At 38.2% G+C, this 15,019-nt stretch overlaps 1 protein-coding gene across 5 annotated transcripts in view; it reads left to right on the top strand.

Moving 5' to 3' along the window:
* The window catches only part of HPS1 (HPS1 biogenesis of lysosomal organelles complex 3 subunit 1), a 363,492-nt gene that overhangs the window by 308,483 nt on the left and 39,990 nt on the right, over window positions 1-15,019 (top strand). For all 5 annotated transcript variants that reach the window (XM_053692561.1, XM_053692560.1, XM_053692559.1 and 2 more), the window contains one exon: window positions 9,761-9,822. In XM_053692561.1, coding sequence (XP_053548536.1) covers window positions 9,761-9,822 — 62 coding nt within the window. The remainder of the gene's footprint in view (window positions 1-9,760; window positions 9,823-15,019) is intronic.

Below are 15,019 nucleotides of genomic sequence, written 5' to 3'. Positions count from 1 at the left end.
GGGGCGCAAACAAAAAACCATCGAGGGGACGAACGAGACCATACAAAGACAACCAGGGACCCTGGAGATCACAGAGAAGGGAACAGAGCCCATTCTCCCAGATTCGTCTGAATCATTGAGAGTAATAAACTTATCAAATATACAACTTGAACCGGAACACATGTCGGTACTCTCAAAAGGCCTATCATTCTGCCCCTCCAACAATGTTGATAAATTTGAGACTGTCAAAGATATTCAGTTATATATAAGGAAACTACTTCTGAAAAAACATTTTTCTCATAACTCTAACCCAGATGGTTGGTCTGAAGAAGAACTTAGCAGCCTCAGAGATCTAGAAAACTTATTAACTGAATCAGAACCACAAACTCCAGCAAAATGGAGGGATAAACTCAATAATAAATCAACTTTTGTACCAAAATTTGTGAACTCTCAACAGATTGAAATATTCAGAGATTTAGTGTGTCGAGATGTAACATCACTACAAACAATACCTTCACAATATAATTTAACTTACAAAGAACATATGGCTATCCAGGAAATGAAGAAATGGGATCAAGTTGTGATAAGAGGATCTGACAAGGGTGGCAATATAGTAATTTGGCCATTAGACATGTATCTGAGAGAAGCTGCAAAGCAACTAAAGGACAAATCCTGTTATACCAAACTGCTCTTCAATCCAATGGATGGATACATGAAAATCTATACCAACCTGATAAATAGAGCCCACAATGAAGGGATTATTACTATCAAGGAAAAGAAGTTCCTTACGGTCAACAATCCTAAAATTGCCACCTTTTATATGTTACCAAAAATCCACAAAAATGCCGAAGTACCACCAGGACGCCCGATTGTTTCTGGGATTGGATGTCTAACAGAAAAGGCGAGTGAGTACATAGATCATAGACTACGACACTACGTAGAGGAATTGCCTTCATATGTACAGGATACAATGCAAGTCCTACAAAGACTTGAACATTTGACACTCAATGATACAACATGGCTGGTAACCACGGATGTGGAATCCCTCTACACATCTATAAACCATGAACAAGGCTTACAAGCTGTAAAATACTTCTTGGACAAAAACTCGGAAGAAGGCAAGGAACATGATGACTTTGTCCTTAAACTACTTAAGATGGTACTGAGTTACAACTTTTTTACATTTGACAGCCAATTCTACCTACAGACCCGGGGAACAGCTATGGGCACTACGTGTGCTCCTACATATGCCAACTTGTTCCTCGGGTGGTGGGAAACTGAATATGTATTTACAGAAGAGAATCAGAAATATACGGATCTAATACCTTTATGGATTAGATTCATAGATGATATCTTCTTTATATGGGAAGGAACCCATTTGGAGTTACAAGAATTTCTTGGTCATCTGAATAACAATCGACTTAACATTAAATTAACGCATGAGGAAAGTCAGACTCAGATTAACTTTCTGGACATTACCATCCGCAAGAACAGAGATGGAGTCATTAGCACTGATCTGTTTAGAAAACCTACTGCGACAAACAGCTTATTACACAGCACCAGCGCACATGCCCCAGGCACAATGAGAAGCCTTCCAACAGGGGAGTTCCTGAGACTTCGCAGAAATTGCTCAGAAGCTCAAACTTTTGAATTGAGAGCATTAGATCTGGAGGAAAGATTACTGAAAAGAGGCTACAGTAAAAGATCGATCAAAAAGGCCAAACAGAGAGCTCGTCTAACACCATGCCAAAATTTACTTCATAAAAGACAGAAAAAAACCAACTCTCAAATCCCCAGATTCATTTTGACTCACAATACACAAACTCCACAAATTGTGAACATAATTAAGAAACATTGGAATATTCTAATGACTGACCCTTTATTGAAAACCACGTTGGGTCCAAGCCCCTCATTTGGATTTAGGAGGACTAAGAACATCAAAGATATTGTGACCAGTAGTCATTTCCAAAGGAAAAAGACCACCTCAGCATTTAACCCAGGAGCTCACAAATGTGGGAATTGCAGCACGTGCAAATTTATGAAAAACACTACTGGGATTAAAGATAGATTTGGAATAAATCATAAAATCAAACGATACATAAGTTGCAATACTGAAAGTGTAATCTACGTACTCCAATGCACTTGCAACCTGTATTATGTCGGAATGACAACTAGGAAACTAAGAGTAAGACTTCAGGAACATTTAAGGAATATCAAAAATGCAGCCAAAGATAAAGAAGAATTAAAGACCTTAACTAGTATAGCTGCACACTTCCTAAGACATCACAACTCAAACCAAAGAGATTTACAATGCTGGGGTATTGAGAAAGTCAGCCTAGGGTTCAGAGGAGGGGACCTTGAAACGGCATTATTGAAATCCGAAAGCCGATGGATCTATTTATTAAATTCGGTCCAACCCTGGGGTCTTAACGAACAGAACAACCTGTATGTTTATTTGTAATTATCAGTAGAATAACCTTTTAACCTGACAAAAGAAAGAATAAGATAAAATAATCTTTATGTCTAAGGATAATTACGAAGAGAACAATAAATTCTTCCAACAAAGGATGAGAAAGAACAAGGCCAAACGTGCAAATTTACCTATGAAAACAAGATTTTTTGTTCTTACAAAAACTCATGATTGCAAAACAAGATAAAACCTCAGAAGGATATCCATTTCTACAAATGTTTCATTTTTATAAGAGGATATTATCTCTATGAGGATCATTTGAATATACCTAGAATCAAATGATCAACTATTGAAAATCCTTACAAGGGAATAAATGACATTCACTTCCATGACATACTCACATATATAAGTGATTTTGGTTTTGAAACCAAATAATTTTTGAGTTTTATATTCTCTCTTTCTTGCACCCCTAGCCACACTTTGAAATATAACCTAGCCACACTTTGAAATATAACCTAACTCTTATAGATACTTTCTTTCACTCCTATCACACTTACTCCCTTTTTCACCTTCTTTTTCCATCTCTTCACTGTCCCTCAATATTCACATGTTTGCCCGTACGCATAATAACATAATATATTCCATTCACACAAAAGTTTATTAGAAGAAATACACATGTCACTTTGATTTCGATGTAAGGAAGACAGTACACATATAACAACTTAATAGATGTCTTACACACAACACTTTCATTCATTCCCCTTTGGAATAAATTAATTTTGAAAATGGAATCAGCAGTTGCTTATAATAAAATAGCTGCAGAAACTAATTCTGATATATTAATCTATAATGCTTTTGAAGCAACGCTCCAGCGAGCCTTTGAACGTAATTGTATAAATAATGAATAGTAAATAGGTTAAAATACAGAACCAAAACTATTGGGGTCGAATAGTAAATGCAGATTCAGGTATTTTAGACATAATGATGACATAGAGTTTATTATGCAGACTAGAATTACAGGAACATTTGTCAACATATTTATAGATTTAGGATATCCTCAGAATTTTAGACAGGATGGCACCCCATAGTTATTATTATTTTTAGCGCATGGAATCTTAGGAATTTCGATGATCAATATCCTATAACGAATACCCAATTTCTATTAATAATGGTTTGGCATATATACTTGAGATACAGTTTATGATTGTCAAATCATCTCACTAGAATACATACAATATAACTATCCTTCTTCACAATACGGCCATGTAGTATTGTAAATATGACCTCGCTATTGGAGTGACTAATTGTCTATCAATTTATTCAGAACCAATCACAGTACCCATGAGTATGGCTCATGTAGGTTCGTAAACATGACTGTGCGATTAGAGCAAATAGCTGTCTATCAATTTACCCAGAACCAATCAGAATACCTATCAGAGTGGAGCGGGGGCGGGACTTCCGGTCCCACAGGGTATATATCCCCATAAACACGGCGGCTCGCTGCCTTTGATAAAGCCCAATCGGGCGAAACGCGTCAGGGGAGAGTGTTGAACTCGTTCACGCTCTATTTTCTATGTATTTTAAACTAGCCCAGTACCGCTAAATCATGTGGAGCACAGGGTTACCGCAATTATAGAGCTAAAACATTGATATTTGACCTATCTGGTCAGGGTACCTAATAGGGACCGTTACATGGTGTTTATAGAAAAACCTTTCTTACTATATATGCAATAACGAGTTATAACCATATAGCCTGGGTTGTGCCAGACTTTATTTCATTAATAGTTAACTAAGTCTCTTAATAATTATACGCCACATCGTGGATATTGTTATAGTAACTGGGTTGTGCCAGTTTTAACTTAAACTACCTAACTGGTGTGTGAATGTGCGTGTATTATAAGATCTGACAAACGTATGAGTGTGATTGATACTGCCCGATAGTGACAGCATTAGCTGTACCACACAGCGCTTAAACTGAAACATATATTAAGTCTCTTAATAATTATACGCCACATCGTGGATATTGTTATAGTAACTGGGTTGTGCCAGTTTTAACTTAAACTACCTAACTGGTGTGTGAATGTGCGTGTATTATAAGATCTCACAAACGTATGAGTGTGACTGATACTGCCCGATAGTGACAGCATTAGCTGTACCACACAGCGCTTAAACTGAAACATATATAACAACCTGCAACATTGTTGCGAATTAAACAAAAACTGACAGATATTCATTACGTATATAACCAGGGTTGTACCAGATTATACTTACTTTAATTGTTAAATTGAAGTTTGAAAATGAATGGGTGTTTCAACGGAGATTCATATTACAAATTAAAGGACTATTAACTCTATACATATAATCTGGGTTGTGCCAGACTGAGCTTTAACTTCAAACTCAGCTTTCAGAGCTTTCGAAATTAATAGATATTGTAACACGGTTATTTAACTGAAACGAATTCATAGAAAGCATTTATTGAAAGTGGGTTGTGCCTAATTTAACTAAAGCTATAAAACTGAATATATAAATAATATGTATGAGAAGAATGTTATAAACTGATGACTGATAATTGTAATACTTGTGAATCATAACAGTGGCTGTGCCAAAGGGCACTTAATTCGAATTACCACACACTGGCCCAGAATAATAATAATTTTTGGCACTGTGAATAAACTCTGGGACATTTGTCAATTGATAAAATCTGGGAGACGCCGGGATAGCAGATTTAGTTTTCTATGAAACATACGCCTAAAGTTTATAAAGGTGGATTAACATAAGCCATAGTAACTGTTGCAGCAATTACTATATGGACTAATCAGGGTCTAACTATTTAATAACTCTAAGTGAACAAAAGTGGCCAGATCGGAGGTCTGGGCTACACAGAACTAGGCTTATTGTGATTATAACTATATTCCAATTTTTAGGAATATATACCTAATGAAATTTTGAAAACTACAGTAGCACCAAGCACGCACACATTACTATTTATACAAATATACAGGCTAAAATTATAACCCAGGTTATAACTGATCAAACCCTCGTTTTTGTGAATATTCAATTCACCAGTACCCCTATTCGTGGATAATCATTATTAATATACAATAATCAGTACTCTGCTATCACCCATTATATTGAATGATGATAGCATAAGTTTATATAGCTGAGAGTACACAACCTTGATCAGAATTTATATATGAGCTCTACTATTCAGATGAACACTCTGATGGTAACCATTACCGATTTATTGAACTATTTAGATCACTATTACTAGTGAATTTATTCAGGCCGAATTATCATAAACTGTGATCTAATGTGAAAGTTACTATACTGATTTGAGCACTGGAGCAAATTTTAATTGTGTATGTATTAACCAAACAACTTTGGTTTTTTATTTTAATACCAATAAAAGTTATATTTTAATATCCTGTTAAGGAATCCCAACCTTTAGTTCAGACCTAGAGTGCTGTAAGTGCATACTTTGGGTAGTCTGGTATCCTTTATACCATTCTTCCTTTGTGTTCATAAAAATTAATATTAATTGGCTCCTTTTTTTTTCAAGTGTATATAAATAACGTATTTGAAAAGTAATCCCAAAAAGTTAATAAAGGTCAGTAAAAATAGAGGACAATGAATAATTGCTCACAATAAATATGGAAAAAATACTTTCTTGTTAAATAACTTTTTTATTTTATTTCCATAGATCTTTTTTTAGTTGAAATCCATTATAGTGATAAAATTACATGCTATAATTAGATCATATCATTTTATCACTAGCGACACTGTGAAGCTTTGTGTTTAACACCCACAAAATTATTAAACACATAGTTAAAATACTCTTCAGGATTCACAGAGCATTATTTGCCCTTAAACTGCTGACAGCGTAATAACTTGACTATAGTGAAAAAGAGGACTCTAGTCTAGTCTAAAGTTGATTATTCTTTAATCAAAGAAACCTACTAATAAAGGATAGATATAAGAATTAATATAAGGGGCACCCTTGTAAAATAGTATGTATTTAAGATGTAAGAAATACAAAAATAAACTGTGTACTATTCAGAGGGTTAGTGTTTTCAGGTTAATAAGACACTATATACATAATTGGATTTTGATACCTATTTATATATGTAAATATACAATATATATATATATATATATATATATATATATATATGGAAATCAGGATACAGCACTCACTGGTCTTGACAATACTGGATTTATTCAGTGACGTTTCGGGGAATTTATTCAGTGACGTTTCGGGGAATACACCCCTTCATCAGACCCGGGGGTCTGATGAAGGGGTGTATTCCCCGAAACGTCACTGAATAAATCCAGTATTGTCAAGACCAGTGAGTGCTGTCTCCTGATTTCCATATTCTACACCATATTCTAGCACCCTGGCATTTGGAACTAAAGTGTTAGTGAGAGTGCACCTGCCAATACCTGCTGTATATTTATATATATTCTTGTATCCCAAAAATAACACAGGTGTATAAAATAATACTGATATGTCTAATGGGATTTAGAGTGCTAGATATAACGCATTATTGAGCAGATATATAAATATGATAAACGAATATATAATTACCATCCCTGTCTCAAAAAACAAAGTGATACAATATTAATACATTAGTTCAGAGTTATAGATTAATATTTTTCAGTATCTAACACAAGTCAAATCTCATCTAGAGTTAGTAATGTCCACACTGGGTAGATGGTGGGGCAGGTCTAGGCACCTATCTGTAGGGGATCAAGTCCACGATCCAGAGTCAGTAATCTGCAGACAATATAGAAACACAGAAGCGCCACATGGCCCAATATTGTTTGATACAAGTAAAGGTAGTATATATGATGGATACACTCACATTTAGTATAGCACCCCTAGTGACCAAAAAAAATTAGTAAAAATAGTCCGGCAGCAAGTGGTAAGTATAGAAAAACTGACTTTATTTAAAACAATAATAAAAACAACGCGTTTCTCAGCTAACCAGTGAAGCCTGATGAAACCGCCACTGGTTGGCTGAGAAACGCGTTGCTTTTATTATTGTTTTAAATAAAGTAAGTTTGTCTATACTTAGTAAAAATAGTCTGGCAGCAAGTGGTAAGTATAGAAAAACTTACTTTATTTAAAACAATAATAAAAGCAACGCGTTTCTCAGCCAACCAGTGGCTGTTTCATCAGGCTTCACTGGTTGGCTGAGAAACGCGTTGCTTTTATTATTGTTTTAAATAAAGTAAGTTTTTCTATACTTACCACTTGCTGCCGGACTATTTTTACAATTTTTTTGGTAATTTATCCACCTGTGGTCCTTTGGGAGTTCCAGATTGCCTGATACAATTCTGCTGGGTGACTGTATTGATCCCAGCTTGCCCTGTTTGCACCACAGAAGGTGCTCTACCAAATGTGAGTTCAATATATATATTATTACTATATATCTATCTGCCTGTACAGACAATACTAGGCCATATAGGCACTCTTATCATGTCCTGCAGATTGAGTTCCTACTGGATACCCATTGGAGGTCAGTCTTCTGGGTGACTGCTAATTGATCCCAGACCGCCTCTTTTGCACCACTAGGGGTGCTATACTAAATGTGAGTGTATCCATCATATATACTACCTTTACTTGTATCAAACAATATTGGGCCATGTGGCGCTTCTGTGTTTCTATATTGTCTACTAATTAAAGGAATTAGTATTAAGATCAAAAATTCATATTTATAAATGTAGTGCATATTTATAAGCTCAAAATCAACGCTTAAGCATATACACAGTCATACTATTTTAATGTAGCAGTGTAATATATAAACTTATCCCTAAGCCCAACCCCCAGACCACTATAAACCATAAAAGCAACTCTACTCCACCTCAGCACTTCCCAGTAGTAATGTGCAATAATTTATCTGGCCATCATTATTGAAACAAATGCCAAATATGGATTTGAACAGATATTTGTGTGTTGCATTATAACACAAATAAATCCGGCGCTGAAATAATAAACATGTTTGGAAGCTCTTACAATAGTCTTACCGCAACTATAGCTGAAGCATATTCTTTATTCAGCATATTATTGATCACTGGTAGCAAGTCCTCCTTAGGATTACCAACCCTCTCATATTTCCAGGGATCTCACTTATTTATCTGCACTTAGAACATTTTTCTCCCTTATTTTTTACAACATGTAAAATCTTCATGTCAAACATTTTATACTGTACTCTTGTACGCTTATTAATATTTATATATTCTGACAGTTTAATGTCTTTAAAATGAGAAATAGAATTCATGGATTTGCAAAAAGGTGTTTGAAGTTAGACTTTGTGAATGAAAAGGATTTGTATGGAAGTTTTTATTGTACCAAACTGTATCGAATTGTAAAATAAAGTGTGTCCCCCCCCCAAGTAACTGCTGTATAATTTATCAATTCCTTAGTTTCCCTTATTTTCTTTAAAAAAAAAAAAAAAAAGACCACCTTTTTGTTTTCCTAACCATGATCAGGGCATCTTCCTGGGCCTCCTTCCTATCGATAAAAACAAAAACTAATTAATTATGTCTGCTTGAACGCTTCTCCTTTCCCCAGGACATGATTTTAGGGCCAAGGTATGAAGTGTGGCTATGGGACAATGCAATTTCTCTTTTTATCTAGAAGACAGGACAATACATATTATTTTTATATTGAAATTGGTTCATAAAGAAAATAGCCTCAGCCCAACCTATAAACCAAAGGACAGTGGAGGGCATCCAAAGAGGTAATGGCCCAAGTCATCCACAGATCTAGAGGGTATCAGTGGGACTTGGCCCTAGCTCCACTCTTCTTTTGTGTATATTACTCAATGTCTATAGAATCAAGTAGTGTTCATCTTAAAGAGTGTAACTCAAGTTAAAGAAAGCTGGTCTGGCCCTAAAAAATACAGTGCTCCCAAGCAGTTATTGTCTTATGTGGTGATTATAGTTGATCACTGGAAATTAAGTAAAGTTTTATTTGCAGCAGCTGATCTTGAGATTTAAAATAATAAAAAAATTTTTTTATAATTTTACTAAAGCCTTTTGCTGTAGAAAAAAGCAATTTGCAGATTGTTTCTCGTTAAATTAGCAGGAAGTACACTGCTGTATTAGTTTAAATTTAGACTGATTTGGCTTCACACTTTTTTTTTCATGCACCAAGCTGATATCATCCTCTTGCATAAACATTTTGATTACAATGTACCATTAAGAATACTTTAAATATCAAAACAGGCTTTTGATAAGCAATAATACATGCACTATGTTTAACATAATTTCGCGACAGAGTTAATGTATTAAATGTTAAAACATATAAACAGCATGTCTAGCTTTACCAATAGTTTTAACCTAACACATCATTTCTGTTTTATACAGTTGCAAGTGTCTTGGCTTGACTTCAAGACCAGAGCATTCTCTAGGAGTGAGACCTCCACGGAGTAAGTATGAGCTAATGAATAAAATAATAATAATTTCTCCAACATTGGTGTGTCCGGTCCACGGTGTCATCCATTACTTGTGGGATATTCTCCTCCCCCACAGGGAAAGGCAAGGAGAGCACACAGCAAGAGCTGTCCATATAGTCCCTCCCAGGCTCTGCCCCCCCAGTCATTCTCCTTGCCGCTCTGAACAAGTAGCATCTCCTCGGGGATGGTGAGGAGTTTGTGGTGTTTAGTTGTAGTTTTTTATTCTTCTATCAAGAGTTTGTTATTTTAAAATAGTGCTGGTATGTACTATTTACTCTGAAACAGAAAGAGATGAAGATTTCTGTTTGTGAGAGGATTATGATTTTAGCAGCAGTTACTAAAATCGTTTGCTGTTTCCACATAGGACTGTTGAGATGAGATAACTTCAGTTGGGGGGAACAGTTTGCAGACTTTTCTGCTCAAGGTATGACTAGCCATTTTTCTAACAAGACTGTGTAATGCTGGAAGGCTGTCATTTTCCCCTCAAGGGGATCGGTAAGCCATTTTCTTAGTCTCAAACAGAATAAAGGGCTTAATATGGGCTATAAAACTGGTAGACACTTTTAGGGGCTAAATTGATTGCTTTATTTAAGTATTATATGCAGTTTGAAGTTGTATTTCACACTTTTATAACATTGGGGAACGTTTTTAGCACCAGGCACTTGTTAAGACACCTTCCCAGTCAGGAAGGGCCTTTCTCTGTAGTAGGCAGAGCCTCATTTTCGCGCCATTACTGTGCAGTTAATTTTGAGTTCAGTACATGCAGCTGCATGTGTGAGGGTCTGGAATCCACTAAAAACGTTCCTAGAAGGCTTCATTTGGTATCATATACCCCCCTGGGATTGGTGAAGTCGCAGCAAAGGCTGTGGCTGGGACTGTAAGGGGGTTAAAATTAAAAACGGCTCCGGTTTCCACATTTTAAGGGTTAACAGCTTGAAAATTGGGGTGCAATACTTTGAATGTATTAAGACACTGTGGTGAAAATTTGGTAAAGATTGGATAATTCCTTCCTAGTTTTTCACATATTCAGTAATAAAGTGTGCCCTGTTTAACATTTAAAGAGACAGTAACGGTTTTGTTTTAAAACGGTTTTTGTGCTTTATTAACCAGTTTAAGCCTGTTTAACATGTCTGTACCTTCAGATAGATCATGTTCTGTATGTATGGTAGCCAATGTGGTTCCCCCTTCAAATATAGTGTGATAATTGTGCCATAGCGTCCAAACAAAGTAAGGACAGTACTGTCACAAATTGTAAAGTTGCCCAGGATGATTCCTCAGATGAAGGAAGTAGACATAGTTCTACATCATCTCCTTCTGTGTCTATACCAGTTATGCCCGCGCAGGCGACCCCTAGTACTTCTAGCGCGCCAATGCTTGTTACTATACAGTAATTGACGGCAGTAATGGATAACTCCATAGCTAATATTTTATCCAAAATGCCAGCATTTCAGAGAAAGCGCAATTGCTCTGTTTTAAACACTGTAGAGCAGGAGGGCGCTGATGATAATTTTTCTGTCATACCCTCACACCAATCTGAAGTGGCAGTGAGGGAGGGTTTGTCAGATGAGGAAATTTCTGATACAGGCGGAATTTCTCAGCAGGCAGAACCTGATGTTGTGACATTTAAATTTAAATTAGAGCATCTCCGCGCATTACTTAAGGAGGTGCTATCTACTCTGGATGATTGTGACAATCTGGTCAACCCAGAAAAATTGTGCAAGATGGACAGTTCCTTGAGGTCCCGGTGCACCCTGATGCTTTTCCGATACCTAAACGGGTGGCGGACATAGTGAATAAGGAGTGGGAGAAGCCAGGCATACCTTTTGTCCCTCCTCCTATATTTAAGAAATTGTTCCCTATGGTCGACCCCAGGAAGGACACATGGCAAACAGTCCCTAAGGTCGAGGGGGAGTTTTCTACTCTAGCCAAGCGCACGATCATTCCTATTGAGGACAATTGTGCTTTCAAAGATCCTATGGATAAAAAATTGGAGGGTTTGCTTAAAAAGATTTTTGTACAGCAAGGTTACCTCCTTCAACCTATTTCGTGCATTATTCCTGTCACTACAGCGGCATGGTTCTGGTTTGAGGAACTGGAAAAGTCGCTCAGTAGGGAGACTCCGTATGAGGAAGTCATGGATAGAATTTACGCACTTAAGTTAGCTAATTCCTTTATTTTAGACGCCGCTTTGCAGTTAGCGAGGTTAGCGGCAAAAAATTCAGGGTTTACAATTGTGGCGCGCAGAGCGCTCTGGCTAAGAATAAGTCCAATTTTTGTTCATTTCGCAATTTCAGGAACGGACCGGCTTCCAACTCGGCAGCCTCTAGACAAGAGGGTAACGCTTCCCAGACTAAACCAGCTTGGAAATCAATGCAAGGCTGGAACAAGGGTAAACAGGCCAAGAAGCCTGCTGCTGCTACCAAGACAGCATGAAGAGGTAGCCCCCGATCCGGAACCAGATCTAGTAGGGGGCAGACTCTCTCTCTTTGCTCAGGCTTGGGCAAGAGATGTTCAGGATCCCTGGGCACTAGAAATAGTCTCTCAGGGTTATCTTCTAGAATTCAAGGAACTACCCCCAAGGGGAAGGTTCCACATGTCTCACTTATCTTCAAACCAAGTAAAGAGACAGACATTCTTACATTGTGTAGAAGACCTGTTAAAGATGGGAGTGATACACCCAGTTCCAACTGTGGAACAAGGTCAGGGGTTTTACTCAAATCTGTTTGTAGTTCCCAAAAAAAGAGGGAACTTTCAGACCAATTCTGGATTTAAAAATTCTAAACAAATTTCTCAGAGTGCCATCGTTCAAAATGGAAACTATTCGAACGATTTTACCTACAATCCAGGAGGGTCAATTTATGACTACCGTGGATCTAAATGATGCGTATCTGCATATTCCTATCCACAAAGATCATCATCAGTTCCTAAGGTTCGCCTTTCTGGATGTGGCTCTCCCATTCGGACTAGCCACTGCTCCAAGGATTTTCACAAAGGTGCTCGGGTCCCTTCTAGCGGTTCTAAGACCCAGGGGCATTGCAGTGGCACCTTACTTGGACGACATCCTAATTCAAGCGTCGTCTCTTTCAAAGACAAAGGCTCACACAGACATTGTTCTAGCCTTTCTCAGATCTCACGGGTGGTAGGTGAACATAGAAAAAAGTTCCCCGTCTCCGTCAACAAGAGTCCCTTTCTTGGGAACAATAATAGATTCTTTAGAAATGAAGATTTTCCTGACAGATGTCAGAGAGTCAAAGCTTCTAAACGCTTTTCAAGTTCTTCACTCTGTTCTACGGCCTTCCATAGCTCAGTGCATGGAAGTAGTAGGGTTGATGGTTGCAGCAATGGACATAGTTCCTTTTGCGCGAATTCATCTAAGACCATTAAAACTGTGCATGCTCAAACAGTGGAATGGGGACTATACAGACTTGTCTCCAGTGATTCATGTAGATCAGAAGACAAGAGACTCACTCCGTTGGTGGCTGACCCAGGATCACCTGTCCCAGGGAATGAGCTTCCGCAGACCAGAGTGACAGACGCCAGTCTATTAGGCTGGGGCGCGGTCTGGGATTCCCTGAAAGCTCAGGGTCTATGGTCTCGGGAAGAGTCTCTTCTACCGATAAACATTCTGGAACTGAGAGCGATATTCAATGCTCTCCGGGCTTGGCCTCAACTAGCAAAGGCCAGATTCATAAGATTCCAATCAGACAACATGACGACTGTTGCTTACTTCAACCATCAGGGGGGAACAAGGAGTTCCCTGGCGATGAGAGAGGTGACCAAGATCATCAAATGGGCGGAGGATCACTCCTGCCACCTGTCTGCGATCCACATCCCAGGAGTGGAAAACTGGGAGGCGGATTATCTGAGTCGTCAGACCTTTCATCCGGGGGAGTGGGAACTTCACCCGGAGGTGTTTGCCCAGTTGACCCAATTATGGGGCATTGCAGACATGGATCTGATGGCGTCTCGTCAGAACTTCAAGGTTCCTTGCTACGGGTCCAGATCCAGGGATCCCAAGGCGACTCTAGTGGATGCATTAGTGGCGCCTTGGACTTTCAACCTAGCTTATACGTTTCCACCGTTCCCTCTCATTCCCAGGCTGGTAGCCAGGATCAAACAGGAGAAGGCCTCAGTGATTTTGATAGCTCCTGCGTGGCCACGCAGGACTTGGTATGCACACCTGGTGAATATGTCATCGGCTCCACCATGGAAGCTACCTTTGAGACAGGATCTTCTAGTACAAGGTCCATTCGAACATCCAAATCTAGTTTCTCTCCAGCTGACTGCTTGGAAATTGAACGCTTGATTTTGTCTAAGCGTGGGTTTTTGGATTCTGTGATAGATACTCTGGTACAAGCCAGAAAACCTGTGACTAGAAAGATTACCATAAAATATGGAAAAGATATATCTGTTGGTGTGAATCCAAGTGATTCCCATGGAGTAAGATTAAAATTCCTAGGATGATTTCCTTTCTCCAAGAAGGTTTGGATAAGGGATTATCAGCGAGTTCTCTAAAAGGACAGATTTCTGCTTTATCTGTCTTGTTACACAAACGACTGGCAGCTGTGCCAGATGTTCAAGCTTTTGTTCAGGCTTTGGTCAGGATCAAGCCTGTTTACAGACCCTTGACTCCTCCCTGGAGTCTAAATTTGGTTCTTTCAGTTCTTCAAGGGGTTCCGTTTGAACCCTTACATTCCATAGATATCAAGTTGTTATCTTGGAAAGTTCTGTTTTTGGTTGCTATTTCTTCTGCTAGAAGAGTTTCTGAATTATCTGCTCTGCAGTGTAATCCGCCCTATCTGGTGTTCCATTCAGATAAGGTTGTTTTGCGTACTAAACCTGGTTTCCTTCCAAAGGTTGTTTCCAACAAGAATATTAACCAGGAAATAGTTGTGCCTTCTTTGTGTCCGAATCCAGTTTCAAAGAAGGAACGCTTGTTACACAATTTAGATGTAGTCCGTGCTTTAAAGTTCTATTTAGAAGCAACAAAGGAATTCAGACAAACGTCTTCTCTGTTTGTCATTTATTCTGGCAAGAGGAGAGGTCAAAAAAGCTACTGCTACCTCTCTTTCCTTTTGGCTGAAAAGCATCATACGATTGGCTTACGAGACTGCCGGACGGCAGCCTCCTGAACGAATCACAGCTCACTCTACTAGGGCTGTGGCTTCCA

The sequence above is a fragment of the Bombina bombina genome, chromosome 9 (genome assembly GCF_027579735.1).
Source record: "Bombina bombina isolate aBomBom1 chromosome 9, aBomBom1.pri, whole genome shotgun sequence".
NCBI classification, from domain to species: Eukaryota; Metazoa; Chordata; class Amphibia; order Anura; family Bombinatoridae; genus Bombina; species Bombina bombina.
The sequence above is the reverse complement of the archived record's forward strand: the minus strand, read 5'-3'. Positions and strand labels throughout refer to the sequence as shown.